This window comes from Galeopterus variegatus, unplaced genomic scaffold, assembly GCF_000696425.1.
Source record: "Galeopterus variegatus unplaced genomic scaffold, G_variegatus-3.0.2 Scaffold2442, whole genome shotgun sequence".
Lineage (NCBI taxonomy): Eukaryota > Metazoa > Chordata > Mammalia > Dermoptera > Cynocephalidae > Galeopterus > Galeopterus variegatus.
In genome coordinates, this window is record NW_007728553.1 from 247,522 (window position 1) to 269,605 (window position 22,084).

General features: G+C 43.5%; 2 protein-coding genes across 2 annotated transcripts; both read right to left on the reverse strand.

The window, feature by feature from the left end:
- Positions 1–9,542: 9,542 nt before the first annotated feature.
- KRBA2 (KRAB-A domain containing 2) lies at positions 9,543–14,071 on the reverse strand. The gene is given in 3 exon segments (XM_008581721.1): positions 9,543–11,036; positions 11,546–11,787; positions 14,067–14,071. Coding segments are annotated over 3 exon segments (1,500 nt in total). The 3' UTR covers positions 9,543–9,783.
- Positions 14,072–15,596: 1,525 nt separating this feature from the next.
- RPL26 (ribosomal protein L26) lies at positions 15,597–20,775 on the reverse strand. Its single transcript, XM_008581717.1, has 4 exons — positions 20,691–20,775; positions 19,671–19,843; positions 18,273–18,413; positions 15,597–15,770 (listed from the first exon to the last, which is right to left on the reverse strand). Exons 2-4 carry the CDS (start codon positions 19,836–19,838, stop codon positions 15,642–15,644), a joined length of 438 nt encoding a protein of 145 aa, XP_008579939.1. The 5' UTR covers positions 19,839–19,843; positions 20,691–20,775; the 3' UTR covers positions 15,597–15,641.
- Positions 20,776–22,084: the final 1,309 nt, after the last annotated feature.

A 22,084-nucleotide genomic window follows, 5' to 3' on the forward strand; every position in this document is an offset into this window, starting at 1 on the left:
GGATGTACAGCACAAAGCATGAACCCTGATGTAAACTATGGACTTTGATTGATAATCATGTGTCGATATTGGTTTATTGACCATAGCAAATGTACTGTGCTGGTGCCAGATGTCGATGGTGAGGAAGGCTGTGCGGCGGGAAGCGGGGGTATGTGGAAACTCTATGTACTTTGCACTCAATTTTGAACCTAAAATTGCTCTAAAAATTAAATTGCTCTATTAATTTAAAAAAAACACAAAACCCAAACAGACACACAAAGCAAAAAACCAAATGCCAAGAAAGAGGGAGTATAGCGTTTAATTTTCTAAAATGGAGAAAACACATGCTTATAATTTTCTGCCTCCACAGAGCATTTGGCAGCCAGGGGTGCAACTGAGGGATTCAGCTAATGGGAAGGAAGAATTGTTCTCAGTAGGGGATCACTGTAGAAACTGTCGTCGGTATTTCTGAGAATTCTGGCTCCGTGCTTGTTTAGCTGAGGGATTTGTTGGACACTATATTCTACTGCGTCCCTGGAAGAAACCTGTGTGCCGAAGAGGAAACATCCTGGGGGCTTTCAGGCACCTACGAGTCACCTTTTGGGATCTGCCACACGGGGTTGCCAGGGCTTGAAGACATTGATTCTCACTTGCGTGGAATCCTGCCTCTGCAGGCCAAAGAGCAAACTGCAAGTTACTGCCCTGTACAGATGCTCCTTGTCTTAACAATGGGGTTATATCCTGACAAACCCATTGCAGGTTGAAAATATTGTAAGTTGAAAATGCATTTAATACAGCTAACCTACTTAACATCATAGCTTAGCCTAGCTTACCTTAAACGTGCTCAGAGAACTTACATCTGCCTACAGTTAGGCAAAATCCTCTAACACAAAGCCCATTTTACAATGAAGTGTTGGCTATCTCATGTAATTTACTGAATGCTGTACTGAAAGTGAAAAACAGGTTGTATGTGTACTTGAAGTACAGTTTCTACTGAATGCATATCATTTCCACAACATCGTGAATGTGAAAAATTTTAAGTTGAACCATTGTAAGTTGGGGACTGTCTGTATTCACATGTTCAAAGTTTCTTTCCTTTTTGGCAGGACTCTGCCGATTCCTTTAACTTTTTTTTTGCACATAATTTCAGACTAATAGAGAAGTTACAAGAACAGTACAAAGAACTCCTGTATGCTCTTCACCAAGATTACCCAAATGTTAATATTTTTACTGCATTTGCTTTATATCTCTCTCTGCCTCCGTCTCCCTCTCTCTCCACTTGTGAATAGTGGCAGACATGATGCTCCTTTATCCCAAAATATTTCAATGTGTATGATTTCTTTCTTTCTTTCTTTCTTTTAAAGATGACTAGTAAGGGGATCTTAACCCTTGACTTGGTGTTGCCAGCACCACGCTCTCCCAAGTGAGCAACGGGCCGGCCCGATGTGTATGATTTCTTAAAAACAAGACCGTTCTCTTACATAACCACAGTACAATTCTCAAGATCAGAAAATTAACACTGATACAGTACTATAATCTTCAGACAATATTCAGATTTTGCCACTGTCCCAATGATGCCCATTATAACAAAAGAAGGTCCTGGGTCGTGCACTGCATTCAATTGCCAAGTCTCTTTAGCCTACTTTAGCTGGAGCAGCTCCTCAGTCTTCCATTGTCTTTTATAACATTGACATTTTAAAAGAGTAATGCTAGTTATTATTATTATTATTTTTTGTCTTTTTTCCGTGTCCGGCAATGGATCGCAACCCTCAGTGTTGCCCCCGTACTGGACCGGGGACCGGCAACGGGATTGCAACCCTTGGTGTTGCTCCCGCGCCTCGCTCAGCCAGTGAGCGGGAACCGGTCTGTATGTGGGATCCGAACCCTCGGACGGGAGCGCCGCCGGGCCGGCCCAATGCTAGTTATTTTGTAGGATGCACCTCAATCTGGGTTTATCACTTCTTTCTTCATAATCAGATTCAGCTAATGTACTCTTTTGGTGGAAATATCGCAGAAGTGGTGCCGTGTTCTTCTCAGTGCCTATTGTCAGGGGGCAGCAGTAGCTGGACCATTACTGGGGATATTAACTCAGATCACTGGGTTAAGGTGGTGTCTGCCAGGTTTCTCACTAAGAATTCTGCCTATTATATTTCCCCTGTGAGAAGTCCTCTAAGTAGGCAGAATGAAGAACGTTCATTGGCGAACTACAAATGATCCTTCAAAACTCAGCTTAAGTTACCTTTGTGGGAAGCCCTCATGAGCACCCTTTATGCAGTTAGAAGTCTGCTTTGTGCCCGTATTTCTGCATTTTGCATTCTCTTTACTCATTGGTACCTCCAAAGACCAGCAGAATGCCTGGCACATAGTTGGTGTTTGTAAATGTCAAATGAGTGAATGAAATTGACAGGCTAGAGGAGGGGGTAGGTAGGGAGAATTGGAAGAAGAAAAGCCCAGGCTGAAGATGGGCTTCAGGGAGGCTCTCCTGAGAGAAAGCACCTGCATCTGGAGAGGAAGAAGAGTGGAGCTTCCAGATGTCTGGACTGGTTCTCTCTACCCCATTGGGGCAGAGAGGCAGTGTTTCAGGACTGGAAGGCAGTTGTGTCATTACAGGTGACCTGGGTTATGTGTTGAGCAAAATCCTAGTGGTCCCTATATTTAAGGCAACCATTTCCCAGGATTCCTGCCATTGCATGAGGAGAAAGACAGGCAAAAAGAGAAGTGATGTCCTGTAAAGAACAGCACATTCAGTGCTGGAGTGGGGAGCAGGAGAGAGGCAATATCTGGTCACTGAAAGACTCACCTAAGCCAGGAGTGACCCATCTGTTCAAAACCCAGAGGAAAGGCTCACAAGAGCTCATCATCAGCTATGCACTCACCCTGTAATGATGGAGGAAGTGCCTGAAAATGAACAGAAATCCTAGGCCAAAGCTCCAGGTGTGGAGAAGTTATTCTGAGCAAGGAGCTAGTCAACAGAAAGGATGTAGCAGCTCAAATTAAATAGAACAACAAGATTTTACAAAGAAGACTTGGGGAAGCAAAAAGCAAAATATCAGGACCAAATTTTAAATGGAAAAGGGAAAATCAAATTACATCCAAACCAAACAAAAAACAAACAAACCATAAATCAATTATAATTAAGAAAAGTAGACATAACATAAACTTCTAAGAGGCAAAGTCTCATACTAAAACGGAAAGCCCATTTGCTCAGGAAGCTCATATTTCCTGTCCACTTTGTTTACTTGGAAAACACAGTAGAGTCACCATCTGGGGGTAATTAATTCTAGAGGAAAATGTCAGAACCTGGGTAAACAAAGATTAGCACCAAGATAACAGAAATAAAGAGGAACCAGGAACTAAAAAAGAAACCAAGTTCAATAAGTTCAAAGGGATAGAATTCTGAACAAAATTCTGAAGATTCCAAAGACAAACTTGTTCTGCCATCAGTTAACATTTTGAATGAGAGTCCTGGGAGGCCTCTGGTTCTTTTACATTTAAAAGTATGTCAGGTTTCAAACCAATTTCTGTAGAACGTTCACAAAACAAACAAAAAGAGCTGTAAGTCACTTATTAAAAAAAACAACTACAACCTTTTCCCCTTAAAATTCTACAGCCCAAAGCCACCAAATCTAAAAAGGTCAAAGTAACTTCACAGAGGTAACTGGCTCACGTAGTGATTGAACCTAACCTTGGCAAACCATGCTTTAATAGTCTGTTACACTAATGTTCAGAAAGCATGCAAAATAATTTGAAAGAATGTAAGCATGAGCTTCCCAGGTGCTTCCCCTGCCTTTTCCTTCTTAGTGCTTAACTAATGACATTCCAATTCTTAGTCTCACAAAACCACTGGAAATAGAATCTCAGAAATATCAGGAGAAAATGTTCCTTCTTCCTCTAGAGCTGCAGAAAAACAGATTCTATTCCACAACGTAAAGCCAAAAGCTAGTCCTGAAGAAGTGGTAAATGGAGAACATTCACAAAAGCATCTGTCTCTGAGTCTCCCCTCTTCTCTCACCATCTTGGAAGTGGGGACCTGGCCCTGGCAGGGAGCTCAGGCATTGGGGTTCTAGGAGAGGCAGGAAGCACAAAAGTACAAGATGACAGTTTCCACACTGCACAGAGTAGAGCTGGAAAACAACTTCAATACGAGCTGGTTCAATTGTCTCTCATTTTAGATGAGGAAGCTAAGTTCTGGACAGAATGAGTGAATATGGCAGTGCCTAGACCCTCCAACAGCCTTGGTTTCTTTCCACCACCCCACACAAAACAAGCGCAACTGAAAAAGTCACGTGCCTAGACCTGATGCTACGATACCAAAGCTGCAAAGGTAGCATTTGTGTAGCTCTTTATAGTTCTTAAAGTACTTTCACACAAGGGATGGGGATATCATGCTGGAAAATACTTTTTCTCTCTGTTAATAAGAAGTGCATTTGAATAGCTCTTTCTACAGCACCCTGGGGGCAGGGGGACAAAAAAACAACACTGCACTGACACTGTGCAGTCCTCCCAGGAGCTGGAAGGGGTGTGTGTGTGTACTGAACCTTTTATGGTAAGCACATCCTGATCCAGGGCTCCAGAGCCGGTCTGTGGCTTGGAATGTGGCTGTGCATGTGAACAGGCAGGACTGTGGTGGGAGAGCACTCAGGTGACCGCTACTCTGCCTCCAGCTCTCCCTTTCTTGTTTTTTGGAAAGGACTTGCCCTAATTTTTCTGGTCATTCCTGGTAGACTGGATTGTGTGAAAAGCTCCTTAAACTCGAGGGAAAGCAACACCCTCCCCCCAATTCCACACATACCCTTTCTTGTAAACCTCACCACAGCTTTAAAAGTTGGGGTTATTATTATCATTTCCTTTTTACAGGTGAAATTGTGAACTTGTTTAAGGTTACATATCTCCTTAATATGCAGAGCCAGAGCTTGAGCCCCATGGATGAAAATGCTACAGGCTCCTCACTTCAGTTAAAAAAAAAACAACCTTTTTTAGCCCACTCTCCTTCCCCCTCCCACAGTAAAATTGAGTTCCATAGGACTCATGATAACAGAATGCCAGGGATTAGCCTTAAAAACGCAAATCTTCAGAATTAACAAAGGGCAACATTCGCTTTCTCTTATACATGTGGAGGAGAGATACTATTCTGTGTTATAAAACTAGGCCAAATAATCTAGTTGGACAAGGTATTAAATTAAGATCTTTCTCAATAATATCAATTTGCTTCTCTTGTGCAAAACAAAGAATTGTATGAATGTTAGTAACCTGGTACCAATTCATTCTGTTTTTTGTTAAAAAAATTTTTGCCCTTGCAAGTGTTTTTGAACAGAGGGATTTTTCTAAGTTCCCTAAGACTTTACAAATCGTTGCCTCGCCTTATTAAAATTACCTCTAAAAAACTATCATTCTGATCGGCTGTTGCTATGGGTTGAATTGTCCCTCCAAAAGATGTTGAAGTCCTAACCCCCTACCTGTGAATGTGACCTTATTTGGTAACAATCTTTGCAGATGATCAAGTTAAGATGAGGTCATTAGGGTGAGCCCTAATACAACTGATATCATTATAAAAATGGGACATTTGGACACAGAGACAGACATGTACAAGGGAAAATGTGAAGACATAGGGAAAATGCCATTTACAATCAAAGGAACATCTGAGACCACCCAGAAGCCAGGTGAGAGGCATGGAATAGATTCTCCCTCACAGCCCTCAGAAGGAAAACCCTGCCTACACCTTGATCTCAGACTTCTAGCCTCCAGAGCTGTGAGACAACAAATTTTTGTTATTTAAGCCCCCCATTTTGTGGTACTTTGTTATGGCAGCTCCGGGAAACTAATACAGATGCTGTGAAAATAATGCAGCAAGTACTATATTTCCTTATTTGTAAGATTTATTTTAAATCAAGACAGGATCGCTGGCACTTTCCTCTTCTCCTACATGCATAATAGAAAAAATAATACTCTCAAATAACTTGTCTGTATCATTTAAGCTGACAGCCAGGACCTGATTGCAAATCCAGTGCTCCAATTTCATCACAGCTGCACATAGGCATGTTAGCATAACCAGCCATTTATTTTTCTTCCACTGTAGCCTTTGTCCCTTTTCTATTGCCTGCTCTTCTCATTATTAATTTGCAGGTGCTCTTTTTAAAATTAAGTACCTTATGTCTGTTTTAGATATTGCAAATATTTCTTCCCAATCTGGCATTTATCTTTTCTAACTTTTATATGGCATTATTTTCCATACAGGTTTTATTTTTCTGTAGCCAAATATGCTAACCTTTCCTTTCATGGGTAATAAATTTCATGTACTGTTTAGGAAGGCTTTCTCCATTCCAAGATCACGACAATCTATTTCCCCCCAATATTTTTGTAGGTTTTTTTTAATGTTTAGGTACTAGACTTCATTTTTTCCCAGATGGACAGCAAATTGATCCAGCATCATTAATGCTAGACATCCAGATTTTTTATATGAAATTTCCAGGTATTTTTGTGTTTTGTTTTGGCACCTGGCTGGTACAGGGATCCAAATCCCTGACCTTGGTGGCATCAGCACCATGCTCTAACCAAGTGAGCTAACTGACCAGCCCTAAATCTCCAGTTTTTAAAGTGCTGGCAATTAATTTTTTTAATTTAAAAATCATTATGTGGACAAAATATACTTGAAAGCTAAGACCAGCCTGTGGCACACTAGTTGATTTCTATTCCAAATGCTGAAATATGATAATATAGAGTAATGCCAAGAGTGGGTCCGGGAATCCACCTCTGACTCTTTCCCACTGCCAACAGTAAGAAGCAAAAGAGGAAGAGTGATGTATTAGCTCCTGGAAGCCCGAGTTATTTGTAGTCAGCCCCTGGAAAACAGTGTGGTGGCTCATCTCACCTCTCACCCACAGGAGCTGATGAGGTGGTTCCCAGTTTGTCAAGCAACCAGAAGGTAGTAGGTCAGCATGGGGAAGGAGATGGTAATATCTTCAGTCAAGCTGGGCCTCCCAGACCCTGCTAGGCTGAATTACAAAGGACAATGGGTTGGAAGGAGAATGGAAAGTGAGGTGCTGGCCAAGGGAGAGCAAGATTTTAGCCCTCCAAAACAAGATGGAAAGTGATGTCACCTCTTGTCTAATAATGCAGCTTCCCTGGATACTCTCCAACTTAACACAGTTTAATCAGAAAAGAAATGGAAGTCTGTCAGTTGGCTGTGGAACAGCAGCAGTGGATCCTGGTCCTCAGGACAGTGGTGGCCGGGGGTCTCCGGGGTTGGGGGTGTGCGGATGGCGGCTCGGATGGCCTAGGGCAGAGCTGCACGGGACAGGCAGTGAGCCGGGGCTGCCATGGACTGGTGATGGCGGCAGCTCTTGTTGGTGTCTGCTTCCCAGTGCCAACTCCTTGGCAGTGTGGTGGGCTCTGGCAGCCGTGGACTTGGCACAGTAGCTCTCAAAGAAGGAGACCATCTTTCTGCACGACAGGCTGACCTAGTCACTGACCTGGCCACAGTGCCCAGCAAGATCCTCTGGGCCAGGGAGGCCGCTGGTACCAACCTAGATGTGAGTGAGGTGGCCCCAGCCCTGCCCCTGCCATCAGATTACCCACCTGCCTGGCACCCTGGAATTGGCCCCGTGTCCTGAAGGAAGTGAGGAAGTGAGGGAGTGTTCCATGTGGCATCCTGAGAGGGATACATCCATCCTCAACATGACTGGATCTCCAGCCTAGTAAACCAAGGGGGTGAGGAGAGATGGGCAGCAGGGGATGCAGATCAAGTAAGGCCTTGTAGGTGAACAAATAAACAAATGTGGTACATCTACACAGTGGAATACTACTCAGCGATACAAACGATCTGTTGCTATTCACAACATGGATTATCTGGAGTGGAAGAAGCCAAACAGGAGTACATGCTAGAATCATGCATGAATATTAAAAGAATTTGAACTGAACATTAACAGACTTAATAACTAGAAAGTCAAAGAATAAAACAGAATACTTGACTACAGAATATTGTTGATAACCAGAAGTACTCAGTGGCAGACACTGAGATAATCATAAAAAAATGAATTGCAGCAGACCATTAACAAATTAACCAAGGAGCTGGTGGCTGAATAACAGCAATTGTGGAATGAGGAGATAAAATATGCCAGAGGCAAAGAAATGGTATGTCATATCATTTCCAGTGTTCAAGGTCTATCTCAAGAATGCAGTGGGTAGAAATAATTGGCTAAAGAGGTCTTTTTTTAAAAAGGGAAGAAAGAAATGGAAATGAACGGAGGTCTCCAACTCTCACACGGAGGACAGACTCTGCTAGTAGCAAAGACAAGTCACACTGTAGAACTTCACTGTTTATGAAGAAAGCCCCTTCACAGGCATTATCTCACTTGTCTCTCACAATCCTGTGAGGCAGGCAGCATCAGGGATGTTATTGCCCCTTACAGAAGAGGAAACTGGCACGAGGGGCAATCAGGATAGTTTTTAGATGGCTCTGAGATATGCAGGAAGGAGAATGCTGGCCCTTTCTCCTTCCCTGTGCCCATCTCTGCAAAATGATTTCTTCATTCAACTCGATGAATACCTCTGATAGGTGGGGCACTCTCTTCTAGGCCTTGGGAGCACAACACACAGCTCCTGGGCATCATCCTTCCCTCTGCATTGGTCACTCATCATATCTGTGGACCATGACCCAGAATGGACTTGCTCCATTCCTCTCTGGTTAGAGCAGGAACCTCAGGCCAACTTTTGCATTTTGCTCCAGAAACTTTGTTGTTTCCCTGTTGGTCATTTCCTGGAATGCACTGATCTGTGCCAGGAATACAACATGCTTTTATACACTGGAGGCGTAGACTCAGACCCAAACTGCAATCATGCCGTAATTCTGACCTAATTTTAAAATATGTCTCAGGCAAGTCACACTGTTCCCTGTGCATGCCACTCTCAGAGCAGGGATGCCACATATGGTTTCTCTTGAAGCAAGAACTAGGGCCAATCTCTAGGGCATTTTGAATCAACCCCCATTCTTCTCATTACTTTTCCTTTATCTATGTCTTTTCATCTGATGCCTCCATCTTTTGGGGTATGTGTCTGAGGGGCAGGAATATGTACTAGATATATGTAGGGCAGTCCCACCAACTCTACATTCTTAAACTCTATCAGTTCTTGTTCTGCAGGCAAACATATTCTTCGATTGACTGTAGTGAGTAGAACTGTGTCTCCTAAAAAGTTATGTCCAAGTTCAAATCCCTGGTACCTGTAAATGTGACCTCACTTGAAAAAAGGGTCTTTGTAGATGTAATTAAGGTAAGATCTTGAGATGACATCACCCTCGATTAGGGTGGGCCCTAAATCCAATGACATGAATTTGGTGTCTAACGGCATCCTTATAAGAGACATAAATGAATACACAGAGACACAGAGGAGAACACCATGTAAAGACAGAGGCAGATAATGAACTTAAATTGCAACAAGCTAAAGAACACCAATGTCTGCAGGTAGCCACTGGAGAAAGGAGAAAGGCATGGAATGAATTCTCTCTGAGCCTCCAGAAGGAACCAATCCTGCTGACATCTTGATTTAAGACTTCAGGACTCCAGAACTGTGAGAGAATAAATTTCTGTTGTTTTAAGCCACCAGGCTTGTAGTAATTTGTTATGGCAGCCCAAGGAACAAATACACAGACCCAATCTGCTTTTCCCCTTTGAGCAAGGACTCCCATGTTCAACTCAACCTAAGAGTGCAGCCTTCACTCCCTTCCCCTGGGACCTTTGGCAACAGTTCGCAGATGGCTGTATAATGACCACAGAGACACTTGTGAGTGTCCACCCAGCAGGTGTCTGTTCACCAGCAGAAGAGACCAGGGGCACCTTGTGAGGTGCTAGGCTCTGGAGCTTCAGGAGTGGGATCGATGTCTTCATCCATATCAGATCTGTCTGCTCCGATCTCAGCCCTTTCTTCCTGCCTGATCCAAAGGCTGTTTTCTAGCTGCTCTTCAGCAATTTCTAGCTCTTCCTCTGTTTGCAGAATGGCCACAGTTTCCCGGGGCAAGTTTGAGGAATATAGCCCAAGTTTGGCTTTACAACCAAACATTGCTTCATATGGACTCTGCTGCAAGGAAATGTTGAAGGACTGATTCTTCACCATCTGCATGAATCGTAGGCCTTCAGCCCAGTGACATGAGTGGTTACTCTGCACCCAGGCACTTATCATGTTCTTTACATCATGGCTTGCTCGTTCTAGGGAGGCCTGGCCTTGGCCAGGATGGTACTTACCAGGGACAATCTTTAGGTCTGGCCATACTTCATTGAGCTCGTTAACAACCTGGTCTGTGAACTCTATGCCACTGTCAGATTCTAATACGCTGGGTGTACCAAGAATTGTGAAAATATCCAACAAGACATTGACTACCTCATGGGCCTGTTTGGTTTTTAATGGCCGCAAAATAATAAACTTGGTCAAGTGGTCCTGGTAATATAAGATAAACTTGAACTCGCCATCAGCATTTGACTGCATGTCAAGTATTTCAACTTGGCATTTGGAGTCCACGTCCTTAATAGTCATGGGTTTGGGTGCAAGGCCTCTCTTGGGTACTGGGTTCTTCTGGTGACACTGTTTACACAGAGTCAGATATAAGACAATGACTTCTTTGGTGACATTCCCATATTTCCCTTGCAGTTCCTTGAGCATGCGAGTCCGCCCACCATGTCCAATACTGAGATGTGTATCATGAAGAATATCAAACAACTCTTCTTTATGTACATAATACCGTATTCGAACTCGTTCTCCATGAGTAGCCTCTACCAGTTTCTCTGTGCCCTGTACAGAAATCACATCATATTTTGCTGCACGGCGATAATCACGGGATGACTTCTTCCCCTTTTCCTTAGCTTCTTTAACTTCCTTTATTGTTTGAAAGTACTTTTCTTTGGAAAATACCTTGCTGTTGTAACTTTTGCTTTCTACCAACTTTGTTACGCTTGTAAGAAACTTCTCTCTCATGTCACTTATCTCCATTTCCATTTCACTTGTATTTGAAACACCAGGTGGATCATTTCCAGCTCTCTGTGGCATCATGGGGAATTGCAAGAAAGATCCTAAAAGGGAGAAAGAAAACATAACAAAGTTAAATTTGCTGGTACTCCATCTGGAAGACTTTTCCTCCAAAGTTCCTCATTAATTCTTTCACCTGATTTTTGAAGACTATTATATGGAAGAAAGAAATAGAATAATATTAAAAAGCAACTAGAAAGCCAACTAGGACCACTGAAAGCATGAACATATCAACAGAATTTGAAATCAGTAAGATCATAAATATGTAGTAATTTTAGACTTTAGACAAATAGAATAATGAAACCATTAGCTTATACAGTAAAACTTAATTACTTTATTAATTGAATAGGAGAAAGGATAAATGGAAATCTCTATGGCAGTATGCTAATAATATCTTAACTTCAGAACATTTTAAACAATCAATTTCTTATGGCTGAAGAGTCTGTCTTCATTTTAGGGGAATCAAGAAGAAATCAGTGGGGATATTTTTAAATTGACAGTTTTCCCCTGACAGTGTACATAGGATTAATAAAGGAAGATTCTGAGTCCTTACCCTGTGGGATCATATTCTCTTAACTGTCCAGCATCGTGTCTCTGTAGCAGTCCTTCTGAGAGGCTTCAAAATACTTCCAGTCTTTGGTCATATCCTCAAACGTCACTGCCTCCTGAAACAACACTGGCTGTTGCCACAGGGACCATTCTGTTTTGGGGCCTGGGCTAAGGAGCAGCTTCCGCAGGACTGGGGAAGAGACAGTGGAGGGTGCCAGGGATGAAGGTGTGCCAGGATAAGTGATTCTGAGAGTCAATCATGTGAATATTATATGGAAGAAGTTAGGAAAAGGTCTTATATCCAACAAGATGAGTCCAGTTTCGTGGGTGAAGGAAAGGGGGTTTTGCCTTCCTGGGAGGTCTCTAAGCTTGGCCTGTTTTGCCACTGCCTGAGCTGGAGCCCACATATTTCCAGAATGAAGCAGAGTCCAACTGAACTTGAGTACTCCAAGGCCAGGAGACACTTTCAGGTACAGTTTTGGTGGTTCCAAACAGAGGCAGCAGGAACTACTTCTGAAAATGGAAATATCATGCCTATCAGATTACTGTGCCAAAAAGAGATACCCCAAACGGAGTCCACACACCACAAAGACTGGAGAATTCCTCAGGAAGAGAACTTGATACTCAGGATTCCTTGGTTAGAACAACCCCAACATATAGGACAGTGGTGAGGCCAGGGGAAGAGTCCATATGATAATCACAGGAATTCCAAGCTTAGGACAACAAGGTTCCTGGGATCCCAGCCATCAGATGCAGAGCTGAGGGGCAGGGTAGAATCCTGAGAAGCAGAGAAAGATGGAAACTTACAAAAGCTCTGAGTAAGAGTCTCAGTTAAGTTGGGCCTGCTGCCGGGTCCTGAAAGTCCTCCACTAAAAAGGCTTCAGATTCCCTTCCTTAGCACCACTCGTTAATCATGGAACATTCCTAATTCTAAGACACCACTAATTGTAAAGCCTTGACTTAATGATAACTTTCTTTTGAAAAGAAAAACAGAACCTATACTAAATGAATGTATTGATAAGACACATCCAAATTAAAAAATGTAAAAAAATATCCACTTCAGAACTGAAGAAATTGCACATTTACAAAATGCTCTTTACTCTAAGCCTGGGTTGAAGATCCTCACTGCAAACTGACATTTTAAATGCTCTGAGAAGTCCTACAGTAAAGAAACTAGTTTAAGTTTGTTTCATCTACCAGGGCCATTCAATCATTGATGTGGGACTTTGTTTCCACGAAATATCTATTAGCACCCCTAGTGGTCCTCAGAAGAGACTTGAAACCACAATGTATTCAATGAGATCCAGGAAGAGCACCTTCCAGATTCCTCACTGAGACCAAGAATTCTCAGAAATTGAGTGCCTGCCATTTGAGATACTTCAGGGAACTGCAAAAGGAAAAGCCTCATCTCCATTCTATAAAAAATGAAGAAGACAGGCTGGAAATAACTTATAATCTAACGATGTAAAACCTCAGTCTTCAATATGAGATATGGTCCTTACTACACCATGAAATTCTAAAGCACAGCCCAGGGGCCATACTTGGGTAACAGACCTACTTTGGTTGGTCCATCCAGTGATTTTTTTGTGTGTGGAATGATTTACCTGTAAGATTGGGAGATTTCACGTAAAAACCTACATTTCTGGCTTTCTTGAAAAATGGGACTATCTGGCCACACTGAAATATTGCTTCCTGGCAACAAATGGCTAGAGTGGAGATGTAGCATCCTCCTTTAGATGGAGCCTGTACTTTCCTGTTTCCCACAGTCCCTAAGAGACTTACTTATTCATCTTACCTGTCTACTCCTTAGATTTCTTTTTTTTTTTTTGTCTTTTTGTCTTTTTTCCGTGTCCGGCAACGGATCGCAATCCTCAGTGTTGCCCCCGTACCGGACCGGGGACCGGCGACGGGATCGCAAGCCTTGGCGTTGCTCCCGCGCCTCGCTCAGCCAGTGAGCGGGAGCCGTTCTGTACGTGGGATCCGAACCCTCGGACGGGAGCGCTGCCGCAGCGGCGCACTATCCAGTGCGCCACCGGGCCGGCCCTACTCCTTAGATTTCTGCTTTCAATACATTTTCTAAAGCAACATGAAAGAAATGTGGCCCTACACAAATAGGCTTCCTGGTGTGATCTGTGCTGGTGGGGTAACTGATAAACAAGCTTGGTTAGAGAAAACTGCAACATTTCCAAACCCATGTTTATTCCCTTCCCCACCCACCTGTGAGTCTTTGCTTTGGCTGTTCCCGACTAGGAGCATCCTTCTCTTGATCTTCCAAACCACAGCCAGCTCAAATCGGCCGCTTTCCTGGTGTATTCAACAATTCCAGCTGACGGTCATCTCTCCCTCCTCTGAACAGCCTGTACCACTCACTGGAGCACTTTGCATCTTTAGTCGACTGGTTCAGGTGTATACAACCTAGAATGTAGGGGCTGGGGCTTCTACCTACCTGTATCACCTTGGGGGGGCAATGAATAGAGCTGAGCACAAAAGATGTTCAAAGGACGTTTGTCAAACACGTCACTTACGTCATTAGCGAGGCAGTGCAGCGGTATGGTTGAGTCTAGGCTTGGGCATTCAATTTCTGACCCTACCATTTATTGTATGACTAAAGTAAAGTTGCTGGGGCTTCAGTTTCCTCATTTATAAAACGGGGAGAATACGGTATCCATCACCATGGGTGCCACGAAGACTCAATGACAATGCAGATAAGGCCGTACGTGCAGCGTCCCTGCTCATTCCTCCAGGCCAGTTCGGGCGTCACCTCCTGCGTGCGGTGCTCCTACGCCGACCTCCGCAGACTCGGGCCCCCGCCCGGACCCCACCCACCCGGCCGCTCAGGGCTCGATGAATGAGCCAGCTGCGGGGTGGAGAAAAAGGCCGTGGGCCACCGAACCCGGGTCGTTTAGCAGGCGACCCAAGACTGCCGGGACGGCGGAAGGGGTGTGCCGGGGCCGGCAGAGTAGGCCGCTCACCCCATCCCCCCGGAAGCCGCCGCGCGCCGGCCGGAAGCCCCGCCCCTCCCGAGGGGCCGCCACAGACCGGAAGGAGCCCTTTAGTCCTCTGGACTCCGGATTGGGTCCTGCTAGGGTCGTGGACAGCCAGGAAAGCCCTGCTGACACCGCGGTTGGTGCCACTGCCGGGGCGATAACCGGGGCGGTCACATGTGTGACTTTGGGTAAGCAAGTCACTTAACTCAGGGCTCTCTTATCCCATTCCCCATGGTTGCAAAGCCTTCACAATAAACGTCTCCTGCCTGGAAAGTGAACCGCCTTCATGCACTCTGCCTGTTTAGGAACTTGAAGTGAGGAATGGCAGGAGCGCACACACTGAGAACACTTTACACCGTATTACCTAATCCCTAGAGAACCTGCATTTTAGATTAGGTAACAGTTTAGATTTCTTACTGCAATGCAAAGATTTGTTAGGTTTTGGTCTGAAGGCACTCACCCAACACCAGTGCAGAAAAGATGGTAAAGGGGCTATGGCCAGCCCAGAGAACTGAGACTTCTCACTCTAGAGCAACATCTTCAAACAGTGGTCTAGATGCTGCTGGAAAGTCACAGCAGCTTAAGCAAGACTTTCTGTCCAATGGCAGTACAAGTTTTTATGCAACAATCTAAAAAATATGTGGCATGTCCATATAGTAGTAGTAGGAGGAGGAAACAGGAAGAGACAGGTTCAAGAGAGGAAGTACTCCCAATTAGCCTTTCTTGTAGGCCTTAGTGAGCTCCCTCTTGCTATGATGTACCCCCAAATGCTGCTGCCTGCTGTAAAACAAAAAAAACCCCACCATCTCTTCATTCCTGATTTCGAAAAATTCTTAGAAAAAAAGCATCTCTCAGTTATTAAAGAAGTGATGCTCAAATGCAAAAGACCAAATCTACTTAAAAAGTATTTTTTTCATTAGTGGAATCAAGACACAAGATGAGGCGGCCTGCCTTCAAACAGCAAATGTCACCCGAACTTCTTTTTCCAGATCCGAAGACTGACAAAGAATACAGACTGATCCACTGAAAAAAGGTAGTGTCCCAAAGCACCACACAAAAAACAAAGGGTCTTCATCTTAGCAGTTTTTAATGAAAGTTGTATGTAAGATTACTTTATTCCTGCATCTTCTCAATTGTTTCTTCCTTATATTTGCCCTTTTCCTTTCCTACTTGGCGAGATTTGGCTTTCCGTTCAAGGATCTTTTTTCGGTCTTTGTCCAGTTTTAGCCTAGTGATAACCACCTGCAGAAAAATAAAAAAAACACTCCCAAGCTTTAAATAATTACTAATATAACACACAGGAAGATACAACTTTCAATCCCCTTTCCTAAATCTGGGGTACTGGATGCCTAAATGTGAAATGATTATTTAACTTTTCTTTAGCCAGCAAATCAAACCTAGCTTAAATGTTTACTGATGCTCTTATCAACAAAGAAGAAAATCCAAGATGCTATCAGTGATCAAAACCTTTTTAATTATAATATAAAATCAGCTTCTTTTTTACTACAAAATATATGAACTATTCCACTTCTCTCATCCCACTTTAACAAGCTAACCAAGTCACAAATATTTTTGTTTCTAAAGTAACTTTAAAATTGTAAGAAAAATTAAATCCAATTAAATAAATGGAAATTAAAGTAGCCTCCACACATACTTCAACCCACACAGCTTTTAGTGAAGTGACAATAAAGACCTTATTTCAATAGATCTAATCCTAAAGACATCCAAATTATGATAAATTTTAGTCTTAGAAAGGCAGGTAAGGGAAGGAAGAAGGCACTAAATCAGTGCTGGAAATATAGCATTGTGACCAAGACAAAAATCTCTGCTGTCATGGAGCTTAAATTCTAGAATGGTGTAGAAAACAAGTGAATGAATGTTAAACTTTGATAAAGAGAAAACGGGGCAATGTGGGGATGCTGAGGAGTAGGGGCTACTTTGTACAGGGTGATCAGGCAAGGCCCTACTGATAAAGCTACATTTGAACAGATACCAGAAAGGGCAAGCCATCTAGGCACAACTATCCCAAAGAGAAATCAAATGTCCAAAGGCAGGAGAATAGGTGTGTGTTTATTGTTTCTCAAATTTGATTATGTAAAGAATCAACTGGAAGCCTTATTAAAACAGATCTCTAGGTCCCAACCCCCAATTCTGCTTCAGTAGGCTCGGGAACCTAGGATTTGCAATTCTATCAAGTTGCCAGGTGATGTCTCTAACCAGAAGACATATTCTGAGTAGCACTGTTGTTGAACACCAAGGAGACCAACAGACCAGAACACGTAGAATGGAAAGAGTTGTCAGAGAAGTAGCTGGTGAGGGAAGATCAAGTAGGGTCTTATAGGCCACTGAAGGTAACAAGCAGACAGGATTCTAGATATAATGTGATAACAGTTAACAGGTCTAATTGACTGATGTGGGATATATGATAAATGATTCAAAAATGACATTTTTGGCCTAAGCAATTGGGAGGATAGAGTTGTCGTACACTGTGATAGTGGAAAACTGTGAGAAGAGGTTTCAAGGACAAAATCAGGAGTTTGAATATGTCATGTACTACTTAGATGTCCAAGTTGCAATACACAATTGGCAACTGAATATCGAGTCTGGAGTTCAGGGCAAGACGTGTAGGTTGGAACCACGAGCTTCTAGATATCCGAAGTCCTAAGACTGGAATGAGATGAAGATGACTTCTGAGCCACCCAAAGATCAACTTGTCAGATGCTGTACTAGTAACTACAAAAAGACTAAGTATTGGCCACTGGATTGGTGACCCTGACAACAGCTGATCTAGAGGTGGGAGGCAAAAATATGACTACAGTAGGTTAAACAATGGAAAAGTCTTTGCTCTTAGGAGATACATACTGAAGCATTTAGAGATGAAGTGTCATGACACTTCTAATTCATTGGGAGGGGGGGAAGAGGAGTAAGGAAAATGTGACAAAATTTTAATAGAGAATTCTAGGTGACATATGCAGGTGTTTTACTAAACTATAGCCTTTCAACATTTTTGTAGTTTGAAAATTAGATTTATGGCACCTACATAAGACCTAAACCACCGCCCCCCCAACCCACAATATTTGAACATTCACTATGTTTATATTAAACATACATTTTTTTAAAAACTTGGAAGATAGAAATTAGAGACAGCAACAAATCAAGAGGCCATAATTTGTGTGCACTAATTGCCAATAATTACAATTTTAGAAAAATTAACATAAAGCCCAGGGCAAGCATCTGCTGCTATGGGAATCAGACCACATTTTCTATTTTCGCTTAGACATATTCACTACCTGTGAGATCTTAACCTCTGGGCTTCAGCTTTTTTCCCACCTCTAAATGGTTTAATACCTACTTCACAGGTTTGTATGGCTGCCTTACTGCTTATTCAATTCTGCTGACTACACAAAAGCAAACAGGGCTAAAGTTAAATTTTATCTTACAATTATCCTATTTCCTTAGATGTTAAGACCTGTTAATTATTAGATTGTTGATATACTAGCTTACTAACAGCTTTTGAGGAAAAGGTACACTAAATATACATAATGACTGGTAAAGATACTTTGATTTCAGAAATATTTTAAGCGATATTAGAATTTTCAATACAAATACAGTATTTGCTTTAGGACGTGGTTTCTAGTACATCTAACATCAGGGACTATTTCTGTGAAATTGGCAAACAATCACATTTGCCAACAGTAATTGCTATAATTTCCTTCTCTCTCAAGCATTCTCAAAAATACCTACCTTGCTGGGGTGAATGCCCACATGGACAGTTGTGCCATTAGCCTTTTCCCGCTGCACCCGTTCAATGTAGATGACATATTTCTTCCTGTAGACCTGCACTACTTTGCCAATTTGCTGACCTTTATAGTGTCCTCGCACAACCTAAACGCAAATTCAAAAATAACAGAAATATACGGATAAAAAATTAACCTTGAAAGTCAGTAAAACTGTAAATCATGTTTAGGACCTTTTGATTTCAAAAGACTTAACGATGGAGAGAAATGTGCCAGTAGTTCTATCCCTGGGTTTAATTTACCTGTAAAAAATAAACCATGCCATGTTATTTACAGTGTTCAATAGTGCATCCACCTGATGGTCTACCAGCAGTGGCAGGCTTGGTAAAAAGTTAAAAAGGAGCCCACTTTGACTTTTTATAAGAAGTTGACAAGGAATTTGATACTCTATCTCAAAAGGAGCAACATGTCACAAGTATTTAATCCACAACCCATTTTAAGTGCCCAACCCAGTGCTGAGTGGGCAGTAACAAATACTTTTTTTTTTTTTTTTTTAAAGATGACCGTTAAGGGTATCTTAACCCTTGACTTGGTGTTGTCAGCACCATGCTCACTCAGTGAGATAACCGGCCATCCCTATATGGGATCCGAACCCGTGGCCTTGGCGTTATCAGCACCACACTTTCCTGAGTGAGCCACGGGCCGGCCCCAGTAACAAATACTTAATGGAACAAACCAATTCTTTCCCAAAGTTTAACTAAGTTTCCTATCCAGGAATCTTAGCAGTTCTCAGCGTGTCAGGAAGCAACCCAAAGTGCTTTTGAACAGATGTTTCTTTACGGTTTCTGACCTTCCTGCATTGATATTTCTTGAAAACGAAGACAGCCTCCAAAGTCTTCTGGCAGTTTTAGCACTAGTAGAGCAGGGGCAATGGCTGTTCTCAACCCATACTGCTCCTATTTGGGAACTATTTTCATTTTATTTAAATGGGCATTAGCTGCACAAAATAATATTGACACTGTGCAAGTCGCCTTAGAGACTCCCTGAATTCTTTAATCACTAGCTGCAGTTTACACCTAAGAAACTCAATCATGTGAAACTATGGTTCAGTTGAAGCTTCTCAATCTAGATTCTGAGCAATTCTGTTCACTGTTCCTCAAATGCCTCTTCAATGACAAAACATACTGAGAAAAGGATAATACCAAAGTAATGTTCTGATCATCTGTCTTGCTCTTTCATTTAATAATGGCTGATGCTTGGGAAAATTGGTCCCTGGCTCGTCATCTTGCAATCGTCCGTTCTGGGAGCAAATGTCTCGGAAGCATCTCTCTGAATGCAATCCCTCTTCTAAGTTAAGTGTGTGGGATGATCCATCAAGAGAACCTGAACAAGTAGGCATAAGTACCTGAACTTCATCATCTTTTCGAATGGGCATGGATCGAACATTGTACTTCTGTCTCAGCTCTTTGGAAAGAGGGGAAGACATAATCTTCCTGCGAATGTGGGAAGGTGCATTGAAATGCCTTTTACGGTTCTTGCTTCGGTCAGAAGTCACAAAGGGATTGAACTTCATTTTGGCTAAATAAAAAGTTAAAAAGACCGTTAAATGACCAACATCTCATCCAGTTTTCAGACAAGTAACAGCAACAATTTCATCTTCAAAGTTTAGAATGATCACAGAACTCATGCTGTGTAACTCCAACAAAAACTCGTTTAATTGAACGGCCTATCAACCGAGGCTTGAAATTTTAAAATTTTTGCTTAACTGCGGTGTTTTCCACATTTGTTTATGCAGTAAAGATTTTCCCTTTAATAACACTTGTTTTGGCTACAAAACCTTTGTCTACAGTCTCCAAACTCTTTAGTACTGTACTGCATGAGAAAGTTAAGGCTGGATTTACAAATATCTCCGCTGAAATAGGGCAAAGCAGACCAACTCAATACTTCAAATATAGCATCACGTTTTAGAAGGACCAACCAACGCTCATCTTTTATGAACTTTAATAGAGCCACATTTAGCTTCTCCACAATGAATGACAGGACCCCCACCCCGAATCTGGAAAATCCTGCACAGATCTCGGGTCTTCCCAATGGGCGAGCGCGGTCTGGAAGTACCGTGAAGGCTTTACCGAGAACAGCAATTTTGAAACCATTCTCTAAGAAATTACACTGCTCAGACTTTACTCTATCCCCACAGGCTCCGCCCCCTCCAGCTCCGGTTTCCGAGTCCCCCAGATCCCAGGCTTCTCCTGTCTCCAGCCCGGCGGCCCTTGAGCTAGACAGAAAACAGGTCGAAACCATCCCGACCCCACTCCCTGGCTGCCACTCGGCTGACAGAAGAGTCTGTGGGTTCCCGGGGTCGAAAGCCACCGTGGCCATGAACGGATGGCTGCGGATTACACACACTTCCCCGGTGAATTCTCACCCGCTGCGTCCTCGGCGATCGCCGCAAAAGGGAAGAGAACTACCCGCTCCTTCCGGTTCTGTAAGTTCACGAGCGATCTCGCGAGACCGATGTCACGAAGTGAGAGGATCGCAGAGTTTGAACAAGAGGAGGAAATAGGAGGAAAAATTATGACTACTGTCCTCTGGTGGCGTGGAGGGGAACTACGAGGGACTGCAAAACTCGCTCCTTCATGTCCTAGTGTCTCTCTAAGAGGACTGGCTGCGAAGTGTCGTCCCCGGGAGAGTGGCGAGCCTGCTCAGGGTCCGACTGCCCCGGAGTGTGACTGAGGAGTGACCGGCCGCAGGGCACCCGCACCTTCATTCCTGGGTGCACGGCGGCGGGCGCCCCTTCGCATGGAAAGGGCGTACTTTTGGCCGCCGGGTAGCGCGGGGACCCCTGCCGGGCCTGCGGCGTGGGCGTGGCAAGCGTGCAGATCCTTTAACGAGCTCCAGGGTGGCGCCGAGGGTGCTGGTCCAGACCACACTGTGAAGGAGCCGGGCAGCTTTTAGTGCCGAGAGGTGTGCCTCTTTCTGAATTTTCTGCCCGTTCTCATTCAGTGCAGGGTCGGACGGAAAGGGGAAGGGGCGCGCTCCGTGCGAATGGACCCTGAGGCTGCCGCAGTGCAGCGTGCCCGGCAGGGCTTCGGTTTCTGTTGAGTGAATAATGCAGGTGTCATACCGACAGACGACATGCAGTCTGCACCATTAACTCCTTTAATGTTCAAAATAGCTGTGTTGATGCTGGTATGTTATTGTTCCCATTTCACAGATGAGGCAACTGAGTCACAGAGAAGTCAGGAACTTGTGCAAGGCTGTACAGAACCCACAGGTTATAGCTGAACCCTTGCAGCTAGCTCGTCGGCCCTTTATGGTAACTCTGTAGACGGCCTCAATTCACAGAAACCCACTGGGTCAAGTCAAAGAGTGAGAATCCATCTCCTCCGGGGCCCAGAGTAGAGTCAGGAAAGAACATGTGTTTTCAAGATTTAAAAATAGTCGTGTTTTTAAATATGCTGTGAAGGAAATAGCCCCGGATTTTATTTGTAATTGAAAAATTCAGTGAGATTTCCTCGGCTGCAACTCTTCAGCAAACATTTATGGATTGTCTTTCATGGGCCAACCCTGTTCTAGACACCAGAGCTACAAAATAAGTCAAAGTTTGTGCTTGTTGGGAGCGCATTGTCTAAAAGGAGAGATGGACAACGGAGTCAACCACCTCAGGGCCACAGGAAAAGTGTCCACTGAGTGGCCGCCCTTGGGTGCTTCTTGTTTCGGGAGCAGGAGAAAGCTCTGGGGTCAGGAAAGACTCCTGGGGTGAGGTCACCCTTGACTGAGCTTTGACGAATGTTAAAGTTAGCTCCGGGAGGCAGTTCC